General features: G+C 38.0%; 1 protein-coding gene across 1 annotated transcript; it reads right to left on the reverse strand.

Annotated features, from left to right (window-relative positions):
* Nucleotides 1-274: 274 nt before the first annotated feature.
* abcb6a (ATP-binding cassette, sub-family B (MDR/TAP), member 6a) lies at nucleotides 275-12,619 on the reverse strand. Its single transcript, XM_023270542.3, has 20 exons — nucleotides 12,319-12,619; nucleotides 11,342-11,865; nucleotides 10,490-10,630; nucleotides 9,305-9,494; nucleotides 8,859-8,951; nucleotides 8,496-8,688; nucleotides 7,293-7,414; nucleotides 7,065-7,174; nucleotides 6,903-6,968; nucleotides 6,112-6,237; nucleotides 5,910-5,986; nucleotides 5,757-5,820; nucleotides 5,587-5,672; nucleotides 5,433-5,490; nucleotides 3,374-3,478; nucleotides 3,034-3,208; nucleotides 2,685-2,797; nucleotides 2,408-2,502; nucleotides 1,394-1,462; nucleotides 275-1,313 (listed from the first exon to the last, which is right to left on the reverse strand). Exons 2-20 carry the CDS (start codon nucleotides 11,855-11,857, stop codon nucleotides 1,154-1,156), a joined length of 2,559 nt encoding a protein of 852 aa, XP_023126310.2. The 5' UTR covers nucleotides 11,858-11,865; nucleotides 12,319-12,619; the 3' UTR covers nucleotides 275-1,153.
* Nucleotides 12,620-19,065: the final 6,446 nt, after the last annotated feature.

A 19,065-nucleotide genomic window follows, 5' to 3' on the forward strand; every position in this document is an offset into this window, starting at 1 on the left:
AAACTTGCTGAAATTGACTAGATTGAAAAAAAATATTATAGACCAGAGCACATTAAAAAAAATTTCATTGTTCATAAGTACAAGACAAAACTAATATTTACACAAGTTTATAATCATGACTGTAAGGTAGCAAGACAGCAAATGATTCTTATTCAGAAATAGTGTATTTGACTATGCATATATATATATATATATATATATATATATATATATATATATATATATATATATATATATATATATATATATATATATACTTGAATATGACATTAAGTGAGTTTAAAGGTATGTCTTTTTTATTCAGAGATTTTGACGAGTTAATTTAGCAAAACACGGATAATAATTTGGCTATAAGTCAAAAGGACTGTGGACTGTACAACTCCAGACATATAGAAGTATTTCTAAAGCAAAATTTTAAATATAATTTTAAGTTCTTCACAATTTAAGAAGACACACAGACGTTCAACACACCCCGTTTTGGTGATCAAGGGTGTACAGATGCTTCAGAATTTCTGAAATAAAACATCACCTGAAAAAGAACAGCAAATAACCAAAAAGCTTAAAAAACAAACCCAAATCCCTGACGGCTAGTGTACCAATTCATATATTGTTCAGCAGGACGGAATCATCAGCCTCTCAAGAGGTTGCCATCAGATTTTTCGATCCCCTTTTGTGTCAGTCAACACAAACTTAACAACATTAAATAGGAAAACAAATACAAACAATATAGAATTAGCGGTAGGAGTGTTTCTGATCATCTTAGAAGCACTGAAAATGTAAAAAACTCAGTGCCACTCGAATGAAAACACGAGATAAGACGCACTCCTGTTCATTCTTTGGCCTTCTAATGTCAAAACATACCGTTATCTGTCTTTTCTTTAGAGGTAATAGTCCCAACACCAAAACCTTGAGTATAATCACAACTATGGGATATAAAGTATGCCCTGAACATAGTGTTAATCCCTCCACAGTTTGATTAAGGCACCTTCCCTTTTCACTGAGCCCTGCCATTGCACATTCAATTAAAAAAAAATCCTACAAATAAATAACACTGTCCCTTTGCTAAGTGTCCTAGCACATTCAAATAGCCTACCAGCTTTTTACAATTAAAAATGAGAGTAAAAATGTAAAGTTTCTACAACAATGAATACATTCAGTCCCCCTGGTGGCCTGCAGAGGTCGATGGAGGCTGTAGTTTCTCAGATTTGCGATCTTTGGATTCTGTCTCTGATGAGGAGTCTGAGTCCTGAGCCTGCTGCTGATTCAACCACATCTCTGCATACAGGCCTCCCTTGAGCAGCAACTCGTCATGTCTGGGAAGGAAATATAGTCATTAGTTAGAGATCAGTAACCAAGAGGAGGGGTAGCAAGCAGGTCAACGAAGCACACTTACTGTCCTCGCTCAGCGATCCGGCCGTCATTGATGACCAGAATCTGGTCTGCTCCGATGATGGTGGACAACCTGATGCGTTTAAAAGAATGAGTCAGTGAAAATTATCTGCTTACTTAAACAACATACAAAAAGGGTACTTCACAAAGTTCTTGACCTAACCTGGAAACAAGGGGCATAACTATCTATATCGTGGTCCACAAAAGCTCAAGTGTTTGTGGTTATTTGAGTTTGTCGACACCAAATCGGAAGTTGGACAGAATGGACACTTCTGGCTTGTTTTCATGCTTATCTAGTCAATTTTCTCAGGAGATTCGTGACTCAGGATGAGACATGGGTTCACCACGTTGATTCTGAACCAAAGCAAATGATGGAAACATCCCAAAAAGTTCAAGCAAGTGGCATCTTCAGCCACTTCTGTGTGTTGGAACCTTAACACACACACTACGGTTCAAAAGTTTGTGGTCACTTAGAAATGTCCTTATTTATAATGAAAAGCATTTTTTTTCAATGAAGATAACATTAAATGAATCACAAATGCAGTCTAGACATTGTTAATGTGGTAAATGACTATTGTAGCTGGAAATGTTTCATGGAATATCTCCATAGGAGTACAGAGGAACATTTCCAGCAACCATCACTCCTGTGTTCTAATGCTACATTGTGTTAGCTAATGGTGTGGAATGACTCATTGATGATTAGAAAACTCTTGTGCAGTTATGTTAGCACATGGATAAAAGTGGGAGTTTTCATGGAAAACATGAAATTGTCTGTGTGACCCCAAACGTTTTGAACGATGGTGTGAAGTCATCCATACTGCTGAGGTCCATATGGAGGCTAACAGGACAGCACAGCTTGAACATTGGTGGAACAAACACATTTAAAGGAGACTATGCAGGCACAATCTTTCACCAGTGACATTTTTTGGTGTGGCCAAGAGCTTTCTAAAGTACCCTTTGTAAAAGAAAAACACTTTTTTTTTTTTAGAGAAAAATCTACAGTACAGGGATGATTTACCTGTGAGCTACAACAATTGTGGTACGATTGGCACAGACTTTAGCCAGAGAGGCCTGGATGTTGCGTTCTGTCTGTGTGTCCAGAGCAGATGTGGCCTGCAGAGAGATTATGATACAAAACTTTAGCAAGACTTTGGCACCTTAAAAGGTGTATAATAGTCTCACAACATGTTCCTGAAAGCCTGGTTATTTACATCAACTAATTCAGGAAAATCAATCTGCAACTAATGCTAATATTTTCTGATGTTTTAGTTAGAGGATTGATTCATGTTTTATACCTCGTCCAGCAGGATGATCTGCGGTGCTTTGAGGATTGTTCTGGCAATAGCAACCCTCTGCTTCTCTCCTCCACTCAGCTTCAGACCTCTTTCACCCACTTGTGTATCATAACCTGCCAGATATACAAAGAGGTAGATGTTAAAAAACATTTTGAGAGCAGGGCAGAGTCATAATCTGTACATTGCTGTGAACATCTTTTTTTTTTCTTACTAAAATGTTGGTTGGTTTGGAAAAAGCTCTTATTCTTAGCCATAAACATGTTAATAACATAGCATAAATATAGGTTTAGCTAACCACACCCTCTAAATTCTTCGCATCAGAGTTAAAAATGTTTTATCTCTGCATTACCTTCGGGGAACGCCATGATTTTATCATGGATATCGGCAGCCAGGGCGGCCTCCTCCACCTCCTGGTCGCTAGCGGAGATGCGACCGTAGCGAATGTTATCCCGGATGGTGTCGTTGAACAGCACGGTGTCCTGGGGAACGACGCCGATATGAGCTCGCAGAGACGTCTGCTTCACCTGAGGAAACACAACGAACCCGAACTAATAAAAAGTCTCCACGGCACAGCAACAATAAAGAGAGAACATTATGACTTGTGCTTCTATTGCTCTTAGTGATCTCAAGAGCATGCGGCTAATTTATGCTCGTAGGATTGTGCGCTTGCTCTGGTGTCAAACACTTACTTTTGATATATCCTGGCCATCAATGCGGACGCAGCCTCCCTGAACATTATAGAAGCGGAAGAGCAGCCGAATGATGGTGCTTTTCCCGGATCCCGAAGGTCCCACCTTGGGGAGATTAATAGGAAGTAATGATAATAGCACTTAAACAGAGAACACAGGATGCAATAGCAAGAAGAGGGAAAAATATCTTGAATTAAAGGAGGATTCTGGTATATTTCAAGCTGACACGGTTCCCATTAATGTTGCTATTATAGCTCTAAATGTCATGCTAACTGTGCACTCTTTACCTTCGCTATAGAGATTTGTGGAAATGGAGTTTAGCGAGGGCGATGAGCATGAGCTCCCTACAGCTTTCCAAAGTAAGCAGATTTTTAACATTAATAATAATGTTTGTTTTTGAATCATACCGAAAGAAAATACAGAAATTAGCTGCCTGGGGTGAACATTTTCCTGCCAATGCTAAAAAAAGTTGCAGATTCATTAATTGGAGGTTCACAGCTGGGATTACTCTCACCCATGGACACATGAAGATTTTCCAATTTCAGCATAAGGGTCACTCCAGAATTGGAGGACATTTTACGTCCCACCCATAAAATGCCAAATAATCCATGTACACAATACTAAAACATGCAGTTATTGTGTAAATGTTCTTGTCCTGAGACCAAATCTAAAAAAAACGAGGAGAAAAGAATGTTTGAAAATATTTTTTAAATACCAAATAAATCTGGAGTTCCCACTAAAATGACATTTTTCTCTTGTCCCACCCCCCTGATGACCAAATTGAATGTCAAATAAAACAGTTAAAATGAAACCTAAACCTCCTTTTTTGTTGTTTTTTTTTTACTGATGTCTCTTCTAATTGTGAGGAAAGTTTTTCTAATCAACATAATATTTTAAATAATAATTATTATGCATGTGTCCCACAACAACCCTGTTAGCAAAACCTTTTCAGCTGGCAGAAGAAGAAGAAAACAGTGAATCACATGAAACGCTGGAATTAACATCATGAAACAGTTTTCTAAATGAATGGATAGAGCAAAGCGGTCCTCTCTTCTATTTTTCTACAAAGAACAAAATATTTAGTCACAAGCATCTGGAACTGATTATATAGTGTTTTACTTTATGATCAAAATGACAAAAGTCAGACAAAAAAAAGACAAAAAACAAAAACAAGACAAAATATTACAAAAATGTGATGCAAAATGACAAAAAATGAGACAAATGACATGAAACAAAACAAAAGAAGAGACAAAAAAATTACACAAAAAAGTTACAAAGCGACAAAAAAGGACAAAACAAAAATGAGACAAAAATGACACAAACGAGACAAAAAATATCAAAAGTGAGAAACAAAATGACAAAAAAGTAAACAAACAACACAGGCAAGAAAGACAAAAACAACACACAAAACAACGAATAAAAAAGTGACAAAAATAAGACAAAAAACACAAATGAGACAAAAAAGGAAGCGCAAAATGACAAGAACTGGAAACAAAATGACAAAAGTCAGACAAAAAAACAAGACAAAATATAACAAAATGAGACACAAAATGACAAAAGCGAGAAAAAAGACAAAAAATTAGACAAACGACACAAAACAAAACCAAAAAAAGAGACAAAAAACTTAGACAAAAAAGTTACAAGGCGACAAAAAAAATGGACAAATGAGACAAAAAATGACAAAAGCAAGAAACAAAATGACAAAAAAATGAGACAAACTACATGAAACAAAACAAAAGAGACAAAAAAGGTACAAAGCGACAAAAAATTTTTTTTTTTTTTTTTTTACACTTTACAAAGTCGTCCTGCAGGCCGGATTGGACCCTCTGGAGGGCCGTTTTTGGCCCGCGGGTCGCATGTTTGACACTCCTGCTTAATACAGTTCCAGGTGCTAATTTATATCTACAACAGACTAAAAACAACCATTTAGAAAGATTCCTCTGATTTCTTTGGAACACTGCAGGAAGTTCATGCTAATTGTTCATGCTAATTCTGTGCTACATGCAGTTCACCAGCCGTTTGTGTGAATTCTCCTTTAAAATGTGTTCCTCAGACTTACCAGAGCGACTGTCTGTCCTGGAAGAACAGTGAAGGACACATCTTTGAGAATCTCTTTGCTGTAAAACAATAACAAATAAGATCATCTGTATATGCCTCACATTTATCGTTGCCCACAAGTTTGACCTAAACTATCAAAGCAAGCACAAACTAACCCATTCGTATAGCTGAAGTAAACGTTCTCGAACTCCACTTTTCCCAGTTTGTAGAGAAGATTTCCTGCGTTTACTTCATCTTTTACCTGCGTAAGGGAACATAAACAGAGCAGTTAGCATTAAGAAGCACTAATATCAGAGCTCCAAACAGCTGTCAGCTTCAAACGTACCTCTTCCTCCTCTTCGAAAAGTTTGAACATGCTTTCCATGTCAATGAAAGAATTCTGGATCATTCTGCAGTAAAACAAAACAGACAACAGGAAGAGTCAAGCAGGGGTACAGAGCCTCTGCTGAAGCAAAATCTCAAAGGTTTAACTTCTTACCGGTAGTAGGTTCCAAACCAGTTGAGGGGGGTATACAGTTGGATGATGTAGGTACCGAAAAGTACAAAATCGCCAACCTAGGATCAGAGTATTTGAACGGGATGATTCAGACTGTTATCCCTGACATTTTGACATCAGTAAACGATAAATAAATGTGAACTCTTTTCAAGTGCATCGGTAATTCTGCGAATAATGTCAGTACCCGAAACTTCCCCTCAGTGACGAAGTAGGCACAGAGCAGAGAGCCAGCCAGTAGGCCTGATCCAATGATGAGGTTCTGTGTTTGGTTGAGAAAGGCCAGCGACGCCTGAGTCTTCCACTCTGAAGCCTTTAACAGGAGAAGACAAGAACCATTAGATCCAGCATTTTGACAACGAATAAATAGTACATACAGCTACTGATTCTTTGCGACGCTGTTAAAAAAGTAATACGACAATCTAAAACAGACAAAGCTTCTTCAGTGCTCCCTGTTGAGCTGTGATGTTACGAAAATAGTCTCTTTATTGCAACTCCTTAACAGCTCAAAGCTCCACTGACCCAAGAGTGATAGAAAATTTTGTATTTACTTTCATTTCCTTGCTTTTTTTGAAAGATTATTACTTTGCTTTTTTGCTTCTATTCAATAGTTTCAGTGGAAAGAGAGTAAAAAGAGAGCAGCAGAGTGACATGCATGTGTGTCGAGGCTATCAGGTCATGAAAAGTTTTCTATTTTCCAAGCGTTGCGATGTTTCTATAGCAACAAAATAGCAAAATGTTACAACTAGTTAAGTCTGAAAGGTGACCGGTGACAGATTTTCTGGCTGAAATCAATTCTTTCCTCTTTTTCTTTAAGTTTCTAAATTAAACGTGACAAATAATCAGATTTCCCGGAGAGTTTGGGCATCTTCCATTTCTGATTTGCTTCCACACAGCAGCTTGTGCAGCTTGATAGCAATCTCAAAGGTAGTGATAGCCACACATTCTGTTTTCATGAAAAAAATACCTTTGGCTTACCTGATATTTTAAGATAGCATCCTCAAAGCGGCTGACCTCATAGTTTTCAGCATTGTAGTATTTCACCTATTCGACAGACAAAATCAGTCCGCGTCCGTTTCACTGTGTTTTACAACAATTGTGCAACTTAAAAAGAACCAAAATGCAAAAACTTTGAAGTACCGTCTCAAAGTTTAACAAAGAGTCCACAGCCTTGGACTTAGCATTGTTGTCCTGCAGGTTCATGTCTCGTCTGTACTTGGTTCTCCATTCAGTGATGATGATAGTCAGAGCTGGGTGAAGGTATCAGCAGATTATCAGAACATTTTCAAGGAACATTCATTCCCCCCCAAAAAAACACAAGTTTCATACCCATAAAATGATAGATGACAATTAAATTCCACTACTTACTGAGGTACAAGGCCATGCAGATGAAGACGATCAGACCGAACCAGGCGTTGAAGTAAGTGATGAAGTAGATGATAGAGATGACGATGTCAGCGATGGTGGGGAAGATGCTGAACACTATGTAGCTGCGGAAAAACACGGACAGGCGAGGCAATTTCATTTAAAATTTCAAAGAGTAAAAATTTAGGGAAACCGTAAGTTCCAAAACAAACCCTGGTTCTACTGCACACAGGATCTTGAATTTATTGCTTGTATATATATATATTTTTTTTGTTTGTTTGTTTGTTTGTTTGTTTTTGGCAATTTTTTTTCTGTATTTGGGTTTTACAGATAAAAACTGAAAAATATATATAGATATATGATTTACTATATATATGTATTTGTATATTATTTTGCAATTTTTATTAATTTGTGTGTGTGTGTATATATATATATATATATGTATATATATAGTAAATATACAAAGGTAGACTTTTTTTTTTTCCATTTTGGTTTTGCAGAGTTACGGTTATTCTGAGATGTGCTTCTAAACACATAATTGCAAAATAATTGCTAAAACAAATGAAAACTCGAAACTATGTAGTGTTGAATGGTGGAGTTAGATTCTTCAGTTGTCTTTGAACATTTTTGTGTTGAGTATTTTTGGGCCGGCCAGAAATAATGACACATTATGCATCACACTATAATGTTTTAAAAGAAGACAGCAATAGCATTGGTGGTTATTCTAGTTCTACGCCTACTACAGTCTACAGTTTGGTCTGCCTTTGTTGAGCAAAAGCATGTTCCTTGGATGCCAGAATGTGCAGAACAGCTTGGTCTTTCTACATTTATTTATTTCAATTTTGGAAGACTGATGACATGAAGAAGAGGTGGATTGATTATATAAAGAGCCACAATAATGCAGAACCAAGGATCACCGCCACCAACGCCTGCCTCTGTAGTACATTCGTAATTTCACAACTAACCTGTTTGGATAGTTTAAGATAAACTCAAGTCTGTTCGCATGGTTAGTGGAATTCATTTGGGCTGATGAGGAAGATACTATTTATTTTTCCACAATTTTGATACTTAATGTTATATACTATATATTTAAGACTTTATTAAGACAGTTTTCTGCAGTGTGATAACTGCGGAACACATTTTTTTTACTGCTGATATGTACAACCAACCAACCTCCATCCATCCATCCATCCAGCACAATCTTACCTGAGTAAGCTGTTAATGGAGGAGGTGCCGCGGTCGATGCTTCTCAGCACATCCCCGGTTTTGCGGCCGAGATGCCAGCGCAGAGAGAGGGAATGCAAGTGGGAAAACAGACGCACTTGAACCACTCGATTAGTGTACTGCTGCACCCGGATCCAGAAGAAGGAGCGCATATTACTGACAAACCCTGAGGCACCTGCAGGGAGGAGAGGATGAGGGTGAAAGTGATAGATTAGCTTCACATCTACTGTCATGTGGCATGTGATTTAAGGCTGCATATCAGTGTGCAGCATTCATTGTGGAGTAATTGTGTGTCTCTGTTTGTGAAGATATTATGCACTCATAACATGAATGAGTGAATCCTACCTGCTCCTCCGCCCTGCATGAACTTTAGCAGGACATAAATACACACTGTAGTGGCCAGAGTGTGCCAGCTGCTGCCATCAGTCAGCTCATTCACTGAGAGAAGGACACACGCAAGAGAAAAAAGTCACAAGGACAAGTATTTGGCTTGAAGACAATGTAGATAAACAAGATGATTAAGGAGGCAAAGTAAGCTTCTGTAGGCATTACAGTGTTTTATATTCCACTCTCTGACCCTCCAGACAGTTTGTGCCATCTGAAGACGGACGTCTCAATTTCATCACACAACACACTCTTGAGGCTTTGTAGGTCAAATTTAATAAACAAAAAGCACTTTTAGATTGTGGCGCAGGCTTGTTGCAACGATGTCCCTGCAGAAAGAGACCATTTAACTTGAGCTCTGAGTAACTAGAGTCTACGGGGCAAAGTAAAGAAGACACATCACTCACCGATATTCTTGTAGTAAATGGGCACAAAGACGTTGATGGCCCTCTCGACTCCCAGCAGCCCCAAACAGAAGAGGACCAGCAGCTGGAGAAAGACGTTACCCCGGGGCCACATGTAAGGAACAAGCAGACGAACCTTCTTCCAGAAGCCTCGCCAGGTGGACTCATTCTCCTCTGTTCTCCCCAACAGGCTCTGAGACGGAGAATGAAATGCTGAAAAAACTGTTTTAAATAGTGATTTACTATCAGTCACATACACTGCCTGGCCAAAAAAAAACAAATCGCCACCTGGATCTAACTAAGGAAATGGGTAGGAGACTTCCATTGGATAATTACTGCAGTGATGAATACGTTTCAGCTGGAAACAACTTATTTAACCCTAGCTGATGCAGTGAGGAGCTCCTGTGGTCACGGAAAGGATATTAATCTGTCTCAGAAAATTATTGTCCTGCATCAAGCAAAGAAAACAATTAACAAGATTTCTGAAACTACTAAAATCAGGTTAAGAACCGTCCAACACATTATTAAAACCTGAAGGATAGAGGTGAAGAATCATCTTCAAAGAATAAATGTGGTCTGATGAGTCCAGATTTACCCTGTTCCAAAGCGATGTAGGCATCAGGGTAAGAAGAGAGGCAGATAAAGTGATGGCTAGTGCTTACTGCTTTCCTGTGGGGGGGTTAGGGTTATGATCTGGGGTTGGTCAGGTTCAGCAACGTTACGTTCCCAAAGAATGAGGTCAGCTGATTACCTGAATGACCAGGTCTTTCCATCAATGGAGTTTTTCTTTCCTGATGGTACGAGCATATTCTGAGATGACAATGCCAGGATTCATGGAGCTCACATTGTGAATGAGTGGATCAGGGAGCATGAGATGGATTGTCCTCCACAGAGTCCAGACCTCAGCCCCATTGAGAATCTTTGGGATGTTCTGGAGAAGACTTTGCACAGATGTCCGAATCTCCCACCATCAATATAAGATCTTGGTGGAAAATGAATGCAACTCTGGACAGAAATAAATGCTGTGACATTGCAGAAGCTTATCAAAATAATGTCACATCAAATGAGTGTCGTTCTCAAAGCTAAAGGCAGTCCAACAAAATATCAGAGTGTGCAACTTTTTTTTTTTTGGCCGGGCTGTGTGGAAAAGTCACAGGTTGTGATTTTAACCAGTTTAAGCGTTACTACCTGTCTGCTGTTTTCTACATCCCGCTCATCCTCATTTATCAGCAGCATGTATGGTCTCCGTGGCAACCCTGGTGCTTTAAGGCCAATGAAGAAGAGCAGCCCGGTGGCAGTGTAGCGCATCAGCCACAGGGCAAACTGCACCTGAGGGTGTCATAGCCATTTAAAAACAAATCATTATGGGTAAAACACTGCAGCATGGAACAGTGGGGAGAACTTCAGTTAATGATCATAACACAGCTGTGAATGAGTAAACAACTGTGTGCCTTATTATACAATGACAAAGCCTCTGAGTAACTTCAAACTTCCATGTGATGTACGATTAAAATTACACTTGTAAAATATTGGTTTTATAGAATGAGGGATGAAATTATAGCCAGTTAATTCATCTTAAGTTAAAGGCACAGTATTCTTAGAAAGACACAAGTGTCAAGTCATGCTTACAGTTATATAACCACAAACTTGAACCTACAGCAACTGACTGCGTGGGAGGGGCAGGATTTTGTCTTGTGATGTGGTTGGCTGACAGTGTAGCATTTAGGATCTGAAAGTCTGACTTGACATGACTCAGCAGAAAACGCTTCAGCCTTGTGCTGAACTTCCAGACCATCTTGTCTAGCTATACCGACAAGGGTGGATACACAATCTATGGATCATGTCAGGTTGGACAGCTTTGAAGGGTGTGCTTTGAAAGACATACATACCTCTGATATATATCTGACCTTTGGCTGATTAGACTGTTTACATACACAGTGAATCAGCTTTTATGACTGTGCAACACAAGGGCTTACACTAGAATCCAGTCACTGCAGCCAACATTTTATTTCCAAAATGATTAATTCAATCTCTCCTCACCTGCTGCGGATTGTTCTCCAGGTTCCACCACCAGTGAGGACTGTACCAAGAAACGAAGGCTAAGTTCTCAGCTGAGAAAGCCACGGCCCAGAACAGCAGCAGGACAGCGCTGTGTCCTCGTGTTCTGTCCATTATCAGAACCCTCCGTCTCTCCACCCTGAGCGTGGATACAGCCCAAGCCCAGCCCAGGATAGAAAAGCAGCCATACAGCACCACATAACCGGGGAGCTCTCTTGCGGTGGCAGCTTGCCACGCCATCCCACCCAGAAACTGCAACAGCAGAATGATGGAGAGGGCCTGCTGGAAGCCATAGAGGCGGGAGCGTGGGATGAACTTGGGCTCCATCGCCGTGCCGTATTTCTGATAGAATATCCGGTGGATGGTGCCGAGGAAGAAGGCGATGGTGAGGAGGGTGGTGGGGACCAGGGTGAAGTAAAAGCAAGGGGAGATGCCTTCATCCAGCCAGGTGTGGGAGATGGACGAATTAGCTTCACAGTAGCTGTGGATGAACCCCATGTCTGCAGCTAGAAGAGAGAAATCTTATTAGAGATACACAAAAAGCATAGATTTAAATGCATTTTTTGCCTTGTGAATCCCACTGAAACTTGGGTGTGACATAAATAAAGATTATTATACAGAAACTTACATGTCTAGAAGACTGTACACCTATAAATATAATGTGTAAGACCTCAAAAATAATTAAACAAAGCAGGAGTCTCTCTCTTTCAGGTTACATATACTTAGCTTGGCTACAACAATATTAGACTGTAATGTAGGTCATTACACCTTGTTCTGATACTGATAATAAACCACCCATATCATAAAAATGCACAAAAACACACAAGAAAGGCTACTATATCTACTCCAACACACTGAGAAGCTAAATAAACAACAAGCAGGAAGAATTTAACGCTCCTAACACGTATTTTAAGGTTGTCTAGACGTTAAAAAAGGCAGTTGTTTGTTTTCAGCATTACCTTATCTTGCAGGGACGCTGCTGTCAACTTCAAATGATGAACACACTCCACTTGTCAGGAACAGAGGTTACTCCAAAGTGCGCTACAGTTAGCTGCTAGCTGGCTAACAGCCGCGCTAAACACACCTTTAAGACAAACGAAGGCGACGTGACTGACTATAGGGAGTTTAAGTCATGCTTAGTTGCGTGTTTGTCATCGCTGCTATCTGGTGTGCGCTCATGCTGCTAACGCGGTTTGTCCTTGTGCTGCGTGGGCAAGTTAAACAACAGCGATCCGTGACTCGGCAATCCACGCTTTTACACAACAGTCTGACTCATGCAGGAGATCTGGGACACACTGGTCTAGTCTGGACTGCAGCGACGCCTAGAGGAGGAAAGCAGCAGCAGTGAGAGTTGTTTTTCTTTTAAACCCTGCAATAAAAAAAAATATATTATATTGTTTATATCTTTTTTGATTGAGATATATATATATATATATATATATATATATATATATATATATATATATATATATATATATATATATATATATATATATATATATATATATATATATATATATATATATATATAAAAAAATTATTTTTGTTTTATTGATTTTTTTTGCAATTTTTTGTATAATATATACATATTATATTATATTATATATTACATTATATATATAAGTAAATATATGTATCAAAAATATATAAACATATATAAACCATATAATATGACATATTACTTTTTATTTATTTGTTTTCTTTTATTTGTAAAATTTTGTAATTTTTTTGCTCAATTTATTTCTATAATTGGGTCTCACAGGGTTAAGAAGAAAACTCCAACTGAAATAAGAATAAACTAACAGAAAATACAAATTTGAAGCAATTTATAACAAAATCACACACTTACCCTTTTATTATTTGCACTATTTGACACTTAGATTTATATATTTATTTTGCTTATTTCTACCTATCTATCTATCTGTCTATCTATATTTATTTACTTATTGTGTGTTTTTATTCTTTATTCTTATTATTCATATTTTTTGCGGTCTGGAACAGGTGCACAATGCATTTCACTGTGCATTATACTATGTATAATTGTGTTTGTGATAAATAAATATTGAATATATTGAATCTTAAATATTATATATTGTGACAGCTAAAACACCAGACACTTAGATCTGAACAGTAACAGCATAATTTACAATATTATTTTTTTCAATAGTATCGTGTAACATTTCATTTTCATCTGCAATATTCTGATTATATGTGCAATATCTCACTTTTTTGGCACAACATTGTCAATGTAATGTGCAATTATTCATTTTTTCAGCCATAATTTTTCAATTTCATGCGTAATATTTCATTATCATGTGTGATACCTCATTATCATTGCCAGCATTACTTTCTATACTATTGTCTGCTAGTCTTATTTTAGCTAATTTATTTCCTTCACGTATCTTATTTCTATCTTATTATGTTTAAACTAGGCACTGTATTTATGATCATGTTTGGTCACTTTGTTTTTCTGCACAACTTCCGTCACAAAAATTCCTTTGGGATCAATAAACTTTTATCTTGTCTTATTTATTAATTTATTTAAATAATCATATGTGACTGTATCCTCTTGATGAAGAGCATCCATTAAATAAATGTTGTGAAACTGTATTCATAATTTTAAATTAATGCTCTGACTCAACCTGTATCTAAACATTAGATTTTGCAACATGCGTGAAAATGTAAATTAATGGCCTTAATGATATATTTATTTATTTATTTATTTTTGACTGGTAACAGTAATCTAAGCAGGATAATGCCCTGTTGAAGTCTCAGCATGCATTATTTTTTGACAGTAGAAACCTTGTTGGATATTATCCCTCAACATAATTGGTGGAAACAGTATTCAAAGTATTCGTTAAGTAAGAGTATCAATAGAGAAAAGTAAAAATACTCCATTAAAAGTAAAAGTCATGCATGAAAAATCCTGCCTAAGCAAAAGTACGCAAGCATTCACAAGAAAAGAGAAAAGAAAGTGTTTAATCTTTGATATTTGTTGAGATAATGGATGATTCGGACATTAATTAAAATAAAATCATGCAAACAAGTTTAAAGGGAAAACGTAAGACGTCAATAACGTTTGAAAGATTCATACTAAAAGCAACCAAACCTGTGAAATAAAACGTAACAGTATGAAGTAGTAGTAAAACACTAGCTTGCAATGTCACAAGATGATCACTAGATGGCACAACATACAAAGAAATAACAGAGGAAGCCTGTGTGCAAAACAGCCTCAAGTGTGAGCAAGAGTTTTCTAAATCTCCATGACCATACATGCAGGTGGTGAGGAGGGAGAAAAAAAGCTCCCGGAGATGGAACATAATAACAATGTGTGCCACTGCTGCACTACAGTGACTGAATGTCTGATTAATGAAATTATACAGTAGCAACAGTGAGCCTTTTCCGCTTAAGAGGGTAATTTTCCAGTCAGAGGCTCACAAAAAAGAACATCGTCTTGCAGTGACGAGGGGGTTTAAGTTAAGAGCCTTTTCCCATCAAAAAGCAGAAAAGAAGGGAAGTGACTCAAAAGCGAGCTGTCTGTCCTGTGAGGATGAATAAAAGACTCTTCAGAAAAACTGTGTGTGTGTGTGTGTGTGTGTACCTGCATGTGAAAGAAGAAAGAAAGCAAAAAGCCAGAGAGATTGTGATGTCTCTCACACACACACAGGCTGGGATGGAAAAGAGGGGGTAAATCTTATCATTTAGAGCTTCCACAATAGGCATAAAGAGCTGCTAATCTGCTTCATCTCCCCTGGTTCTTTTGTGCGAGTGGAAATGGACCTTCTGTCCATCGGCTGCTTGTCACCCCGCTCTTTTGTCCCCCGGTGGATGTGACGGTCTGCCCATCACAAACCTCATCTCTCTCCTCTTTTGTGAGGACCTCCACATACAGCCTCAGCTGGATCCCCTATAAGTCCTTTAGGTGTGTCTCTCTCACTGTATTCACTTCCCTCGCTCCCCTTTATGCTTCTTTGTTTCCGACGGCTGCCTGACACATATGGACGGTAGCAGGCGGGGATAAGACGGATGCGTATGCCAATCTAATCCCTTGATTTAGTGAGAAAAGAATATCGGTGATGTTAGGAGTGCTGCATCCAATCACATTAGGGCCATCAATGGAGCTTTCGGTGCTGCAGAATGTAGTAAGACCGGGCTTTGTGAACCACACGTCCACTGGCAGGTGACCTTTGCTACCTTTAATACTCACAAATCACTCGTGATCTATTGTGTGGCTGGAGTGGAGTGTGTAGACGATCTCTTGGTGTTTGGGATTCGGTTCGGCAAGCCTCTACCTTGGTTTTGATGGAGGCTCTGAAGTTCTAATTTCAACTGGCATGCAACATCCAATCACAGGCCTACATATTAAAGATTAGTAAGGCTCTTTAACCCTCCTGCGGGTCAAGATTGACCAGTTTTAAAGTTTGAAAATGTGGGAAAAAATAAAATTTTCACATATTTTCAATATTTTTGGGAAATCTTTTTCAGTTTTTTAGTGGAAAAAAAGAAATGTTAAAAATGTTTCTTAAGAACATTCATATAAAAATCAACCAAAATAAAGCTAAATTTGTTGGATTTTGGTTGATTTTTTGTGAATGTTCTTAAAGAAAATATTAAAAGTTTTACTGATATAAATGGAATCACTTTAGATATTTTTAGGATTTTTTTGGAAGATTTTTACTCATTTTTTAAAATATTTACAGGAATTTTCTTCCCAAATTTGGGGGATTTTTTCCAAAATAAAACCTTTAAGGGAAACTTCTAAGGAATTATTGGAATTTTCTTCCTGAAGGTTTTGCAAATTTTCAGAAATTTGGGGAATTTTTTTGCAGAATTTTTGGATGTTTTTCAGACAAGGAAACAATATTTTTTGGTGCCTGTAAATGAGGACAACAGGAGGGTTAAATGACTTTTCTCAGTGTGCAGAGTTGAAGATGTCCAACGTTGGAAAGACTTTCCACGCGACCCATTGAGCTTGACGTCGTATCTCTGAGGTTGAGCTTGAACTGCCCGACCCTGACAGCCCACCGAAAGTAGTTTAGCCACCTCTTCCTGCAGCGAAGAGAACAGTGAGGGAGGATAAGATCTCCTGTCAAACGGCTCTTGACAAACACAAAGGGGCTCTCTCCAGTGCTGCTGAACTGAACCCTCGCCACAGTCCTGTAGGTAGACAGATAGAGATGCAGAGGGAGTAAGGGGAGGCCTTGGAGGGAAGAGGGTGGGTGAGAAGTGAAAGTAGAAGGACAGGAGAGGGGGGAAGAGAGAAAGACAGCTTGTGTGTGAGATAACTGAAGGTTAAAAAACCAGACTGACACCCCGGTGGCGTCACTGTGTGGAGAATCTGTCACAGATGGACTCAGACTGAGAGGTATTGTTATAGAGGACGCAGAGGCCCAAAACTAACTTATCTGCACACTTCAGTGCACAAAGGACTGGAAAACTAGCTGCACCTTTCACCTGTATACCACACACACATACACAAGCGCTTTGCAGCATTAAAACAGATACAAATGTGGCATTCAAGTGGAATATTCTGCTTTAACCACTATGCGAGCAGTCAAATGTCATGTCAGTACCTGCAGCTTCCTGACACAAGCAGACCAACATTAACATTGATGAACATTCATGAAAAGAAATGGCTTTCTGTGTATCTTATGCACTCAGACCTCGAGGCAGACATGCACTACTGCACAAGACTTTATAATGAACAGTAGAATAACAATCACTAGAGACACGCACACTGAAAGAAGTCTGTGCAAGGAGTAAAAGTGGACTATAGATGACTAGGGATATCTGTTTGACCATTCCCATAACACAAAATAGCTCCATTACTAATTAATCCTCAGATAATTTAAAGATTTTCTGAAGCCTCTTTTTTAACCCTCCTATTGTCCTCATTTATGGGCACCAAAAATATTGCTTCCTTGTCTGAAAACAAATTCCAAAAAATTCAGCAAAAAAAATTCCCCAAATTTCTGAAAATCCGCAAAATCTTCAGGAAGAAAGTTTCAATAATTTCTTAAAAGTTTCCCTTAAAAGATTGATTTTTTTTTTGAAAAAAATCCCTCAAATTTGGCAAGAAAATTCTTGTAAATATTTTTTTAAAAAATGATTAAAAATTTTTCAAAAAATCCTAAATATATCTAAAGTGATTCCATGCATATCAGTAAAATTTTCTAATGCTTTCTTGAAGAACATTCACAAAAAAAAATCAACCAAAATCCAGCAAATTTCACAGGATTTTGGTTGATTTTTTTGTGAATGTTCTTAAGAAACATTTTCAACATTTCTTTTTTCCTCCAAAAAATGTTCAAAGACTTTCCAAAAAGAAGTTTCACTGTGAAATTTTTTCCCCCCACATTTTCAAACTTTAAAACGGGTCAGTTTTGACCCACAGGACGATACGAGGGTTAAAGGAATCACACAAGCACTCGATGGGGTTTAAAATAATGCACAAATGGCAGGATATTTCATTTCATTCTTCTTAGCTCAGCGTGACCTAGGTTTCAACTCATGAGTGCAGATGAAGATAGACCATGTACCTCCGGTCTTCTATGGGCTTCATGGGCTTCCGTTGGGTTGCCGCTTTCCACATTATTATTTAGTGTATTCATAACTTCCAATCTTATCATTGTTTGCTCTTAAATTTGATTCACATGTCCTATTCGTCTGATTTTATCATTTGTTCAATCTTAAAACGCCACAACAATCTCTCAGTACGTCCCAACACACACAATATCCAAAGTGGTATACTAACAACACCCAGATGCTCAGCTACATCTGGTTGGATTTTGAATTATACAAGCCTGCATGCTTTCCTGTCACTCAAAGCTGTGATTCACATCACTTTAAAACTTCCAGGACAACACAATTACTATTAAGCCCCTTTCAGACATGAGCCCCATTAATTCCATTAATCTGACAGCAAGTAAAGCTGTCGGCTTCATGTCTGAATGCGCACTCTGGCCATGTTTCCATGAAAGTTACACTCAGAACGTTTCTAGGTCAGAATTAGTGACATTGTCGTATTACTATAAACATGGCACAAGTATGAACTGAACTGTCACTTTAATGGATAGACATGGACTAAAGACATTACTGGAGTTATGAGAGATGATATGGAGAAAGATTTTTCCAAATTTTAGCACCAATATTCATCCAAATACACCACAGAGAGCATCTTATTAATACACAGTTTGGTGCTAAAATCACAACACACTTCTTTCACTCACTCTGCTTGACAAATTCAAATCTATTAGTTAACCATATGAAATGTTCATAACAATAAAAAAGACACTAACAGCTTACAGATTATTGATTCTCTCCATTAATTCACATAACTGAAGGGTTTTTTTATTCATAAGATGTTAGGAGGAGCTGAGGTTTGTTGCTTCCAGCTGTATAGAACTATTTCCTCTCAGTTTGTTTAATAACAGCAGCTACATCCACATGTGTGTCTCCAAAAAGAGAGTTGTTGCACACATTTTGACACGGAACAACAGTGCTGGCAAGTAATTAAATACTTAAAATTATAAATTATCTCTGAGAAAGCATGGAGAGAAGATCAGGGTCACAGTTTAGTTTACAGTTTTTTGGGACTACTTCACAGGATCCGTAAGTGTCTCCAAAAAGAGAAAAACATCAACAAAAAAGTGACTTACATCGACTAGACGCTGTCACTTTAACGGGCTGATGAAGCCAGAAATGTT

The sequence above is a fragment of the Amphiprion ocellaris genome, chromosome 24, assembly GCF_022539595.1.
Source record: "Amphiprion ocellaris isolate individual 3 ecotype Okinawa chromosome 24, ASM2253959v1, whole genome shotgun sequence".
NCBI classification, from domain to species: Eukaryota; Metazoa; Chordata; class Actinopteri; family Pomacentridae; genus Amphiprion; species Amphiprion ocellaris.

Bases quoted from the DNA above. Each gene is read 5' to 3' on its own strand.
- abcb6a (XM_023270542.3), bottom strand. From the start codon at position 11,857: ATGGGGTTCATCCACAGCTACTGTGAAGCTAATTCGTCCATCTCCCAC. The intron at 8,952-9,304 runs GTGAGTGATGTG...TCCTTCTCTCAG, and splicing joins CATTTACTACAAGAATATCG to TGAATGAGCTGACTGATGGC. The intron at 2,798-3,033 runs GTAATGCAGAGA...TATATCTGGCAG, and splicing joins AATCATGGCGTTCCCCGAAG to GTTATGATACACAAGTGGGT.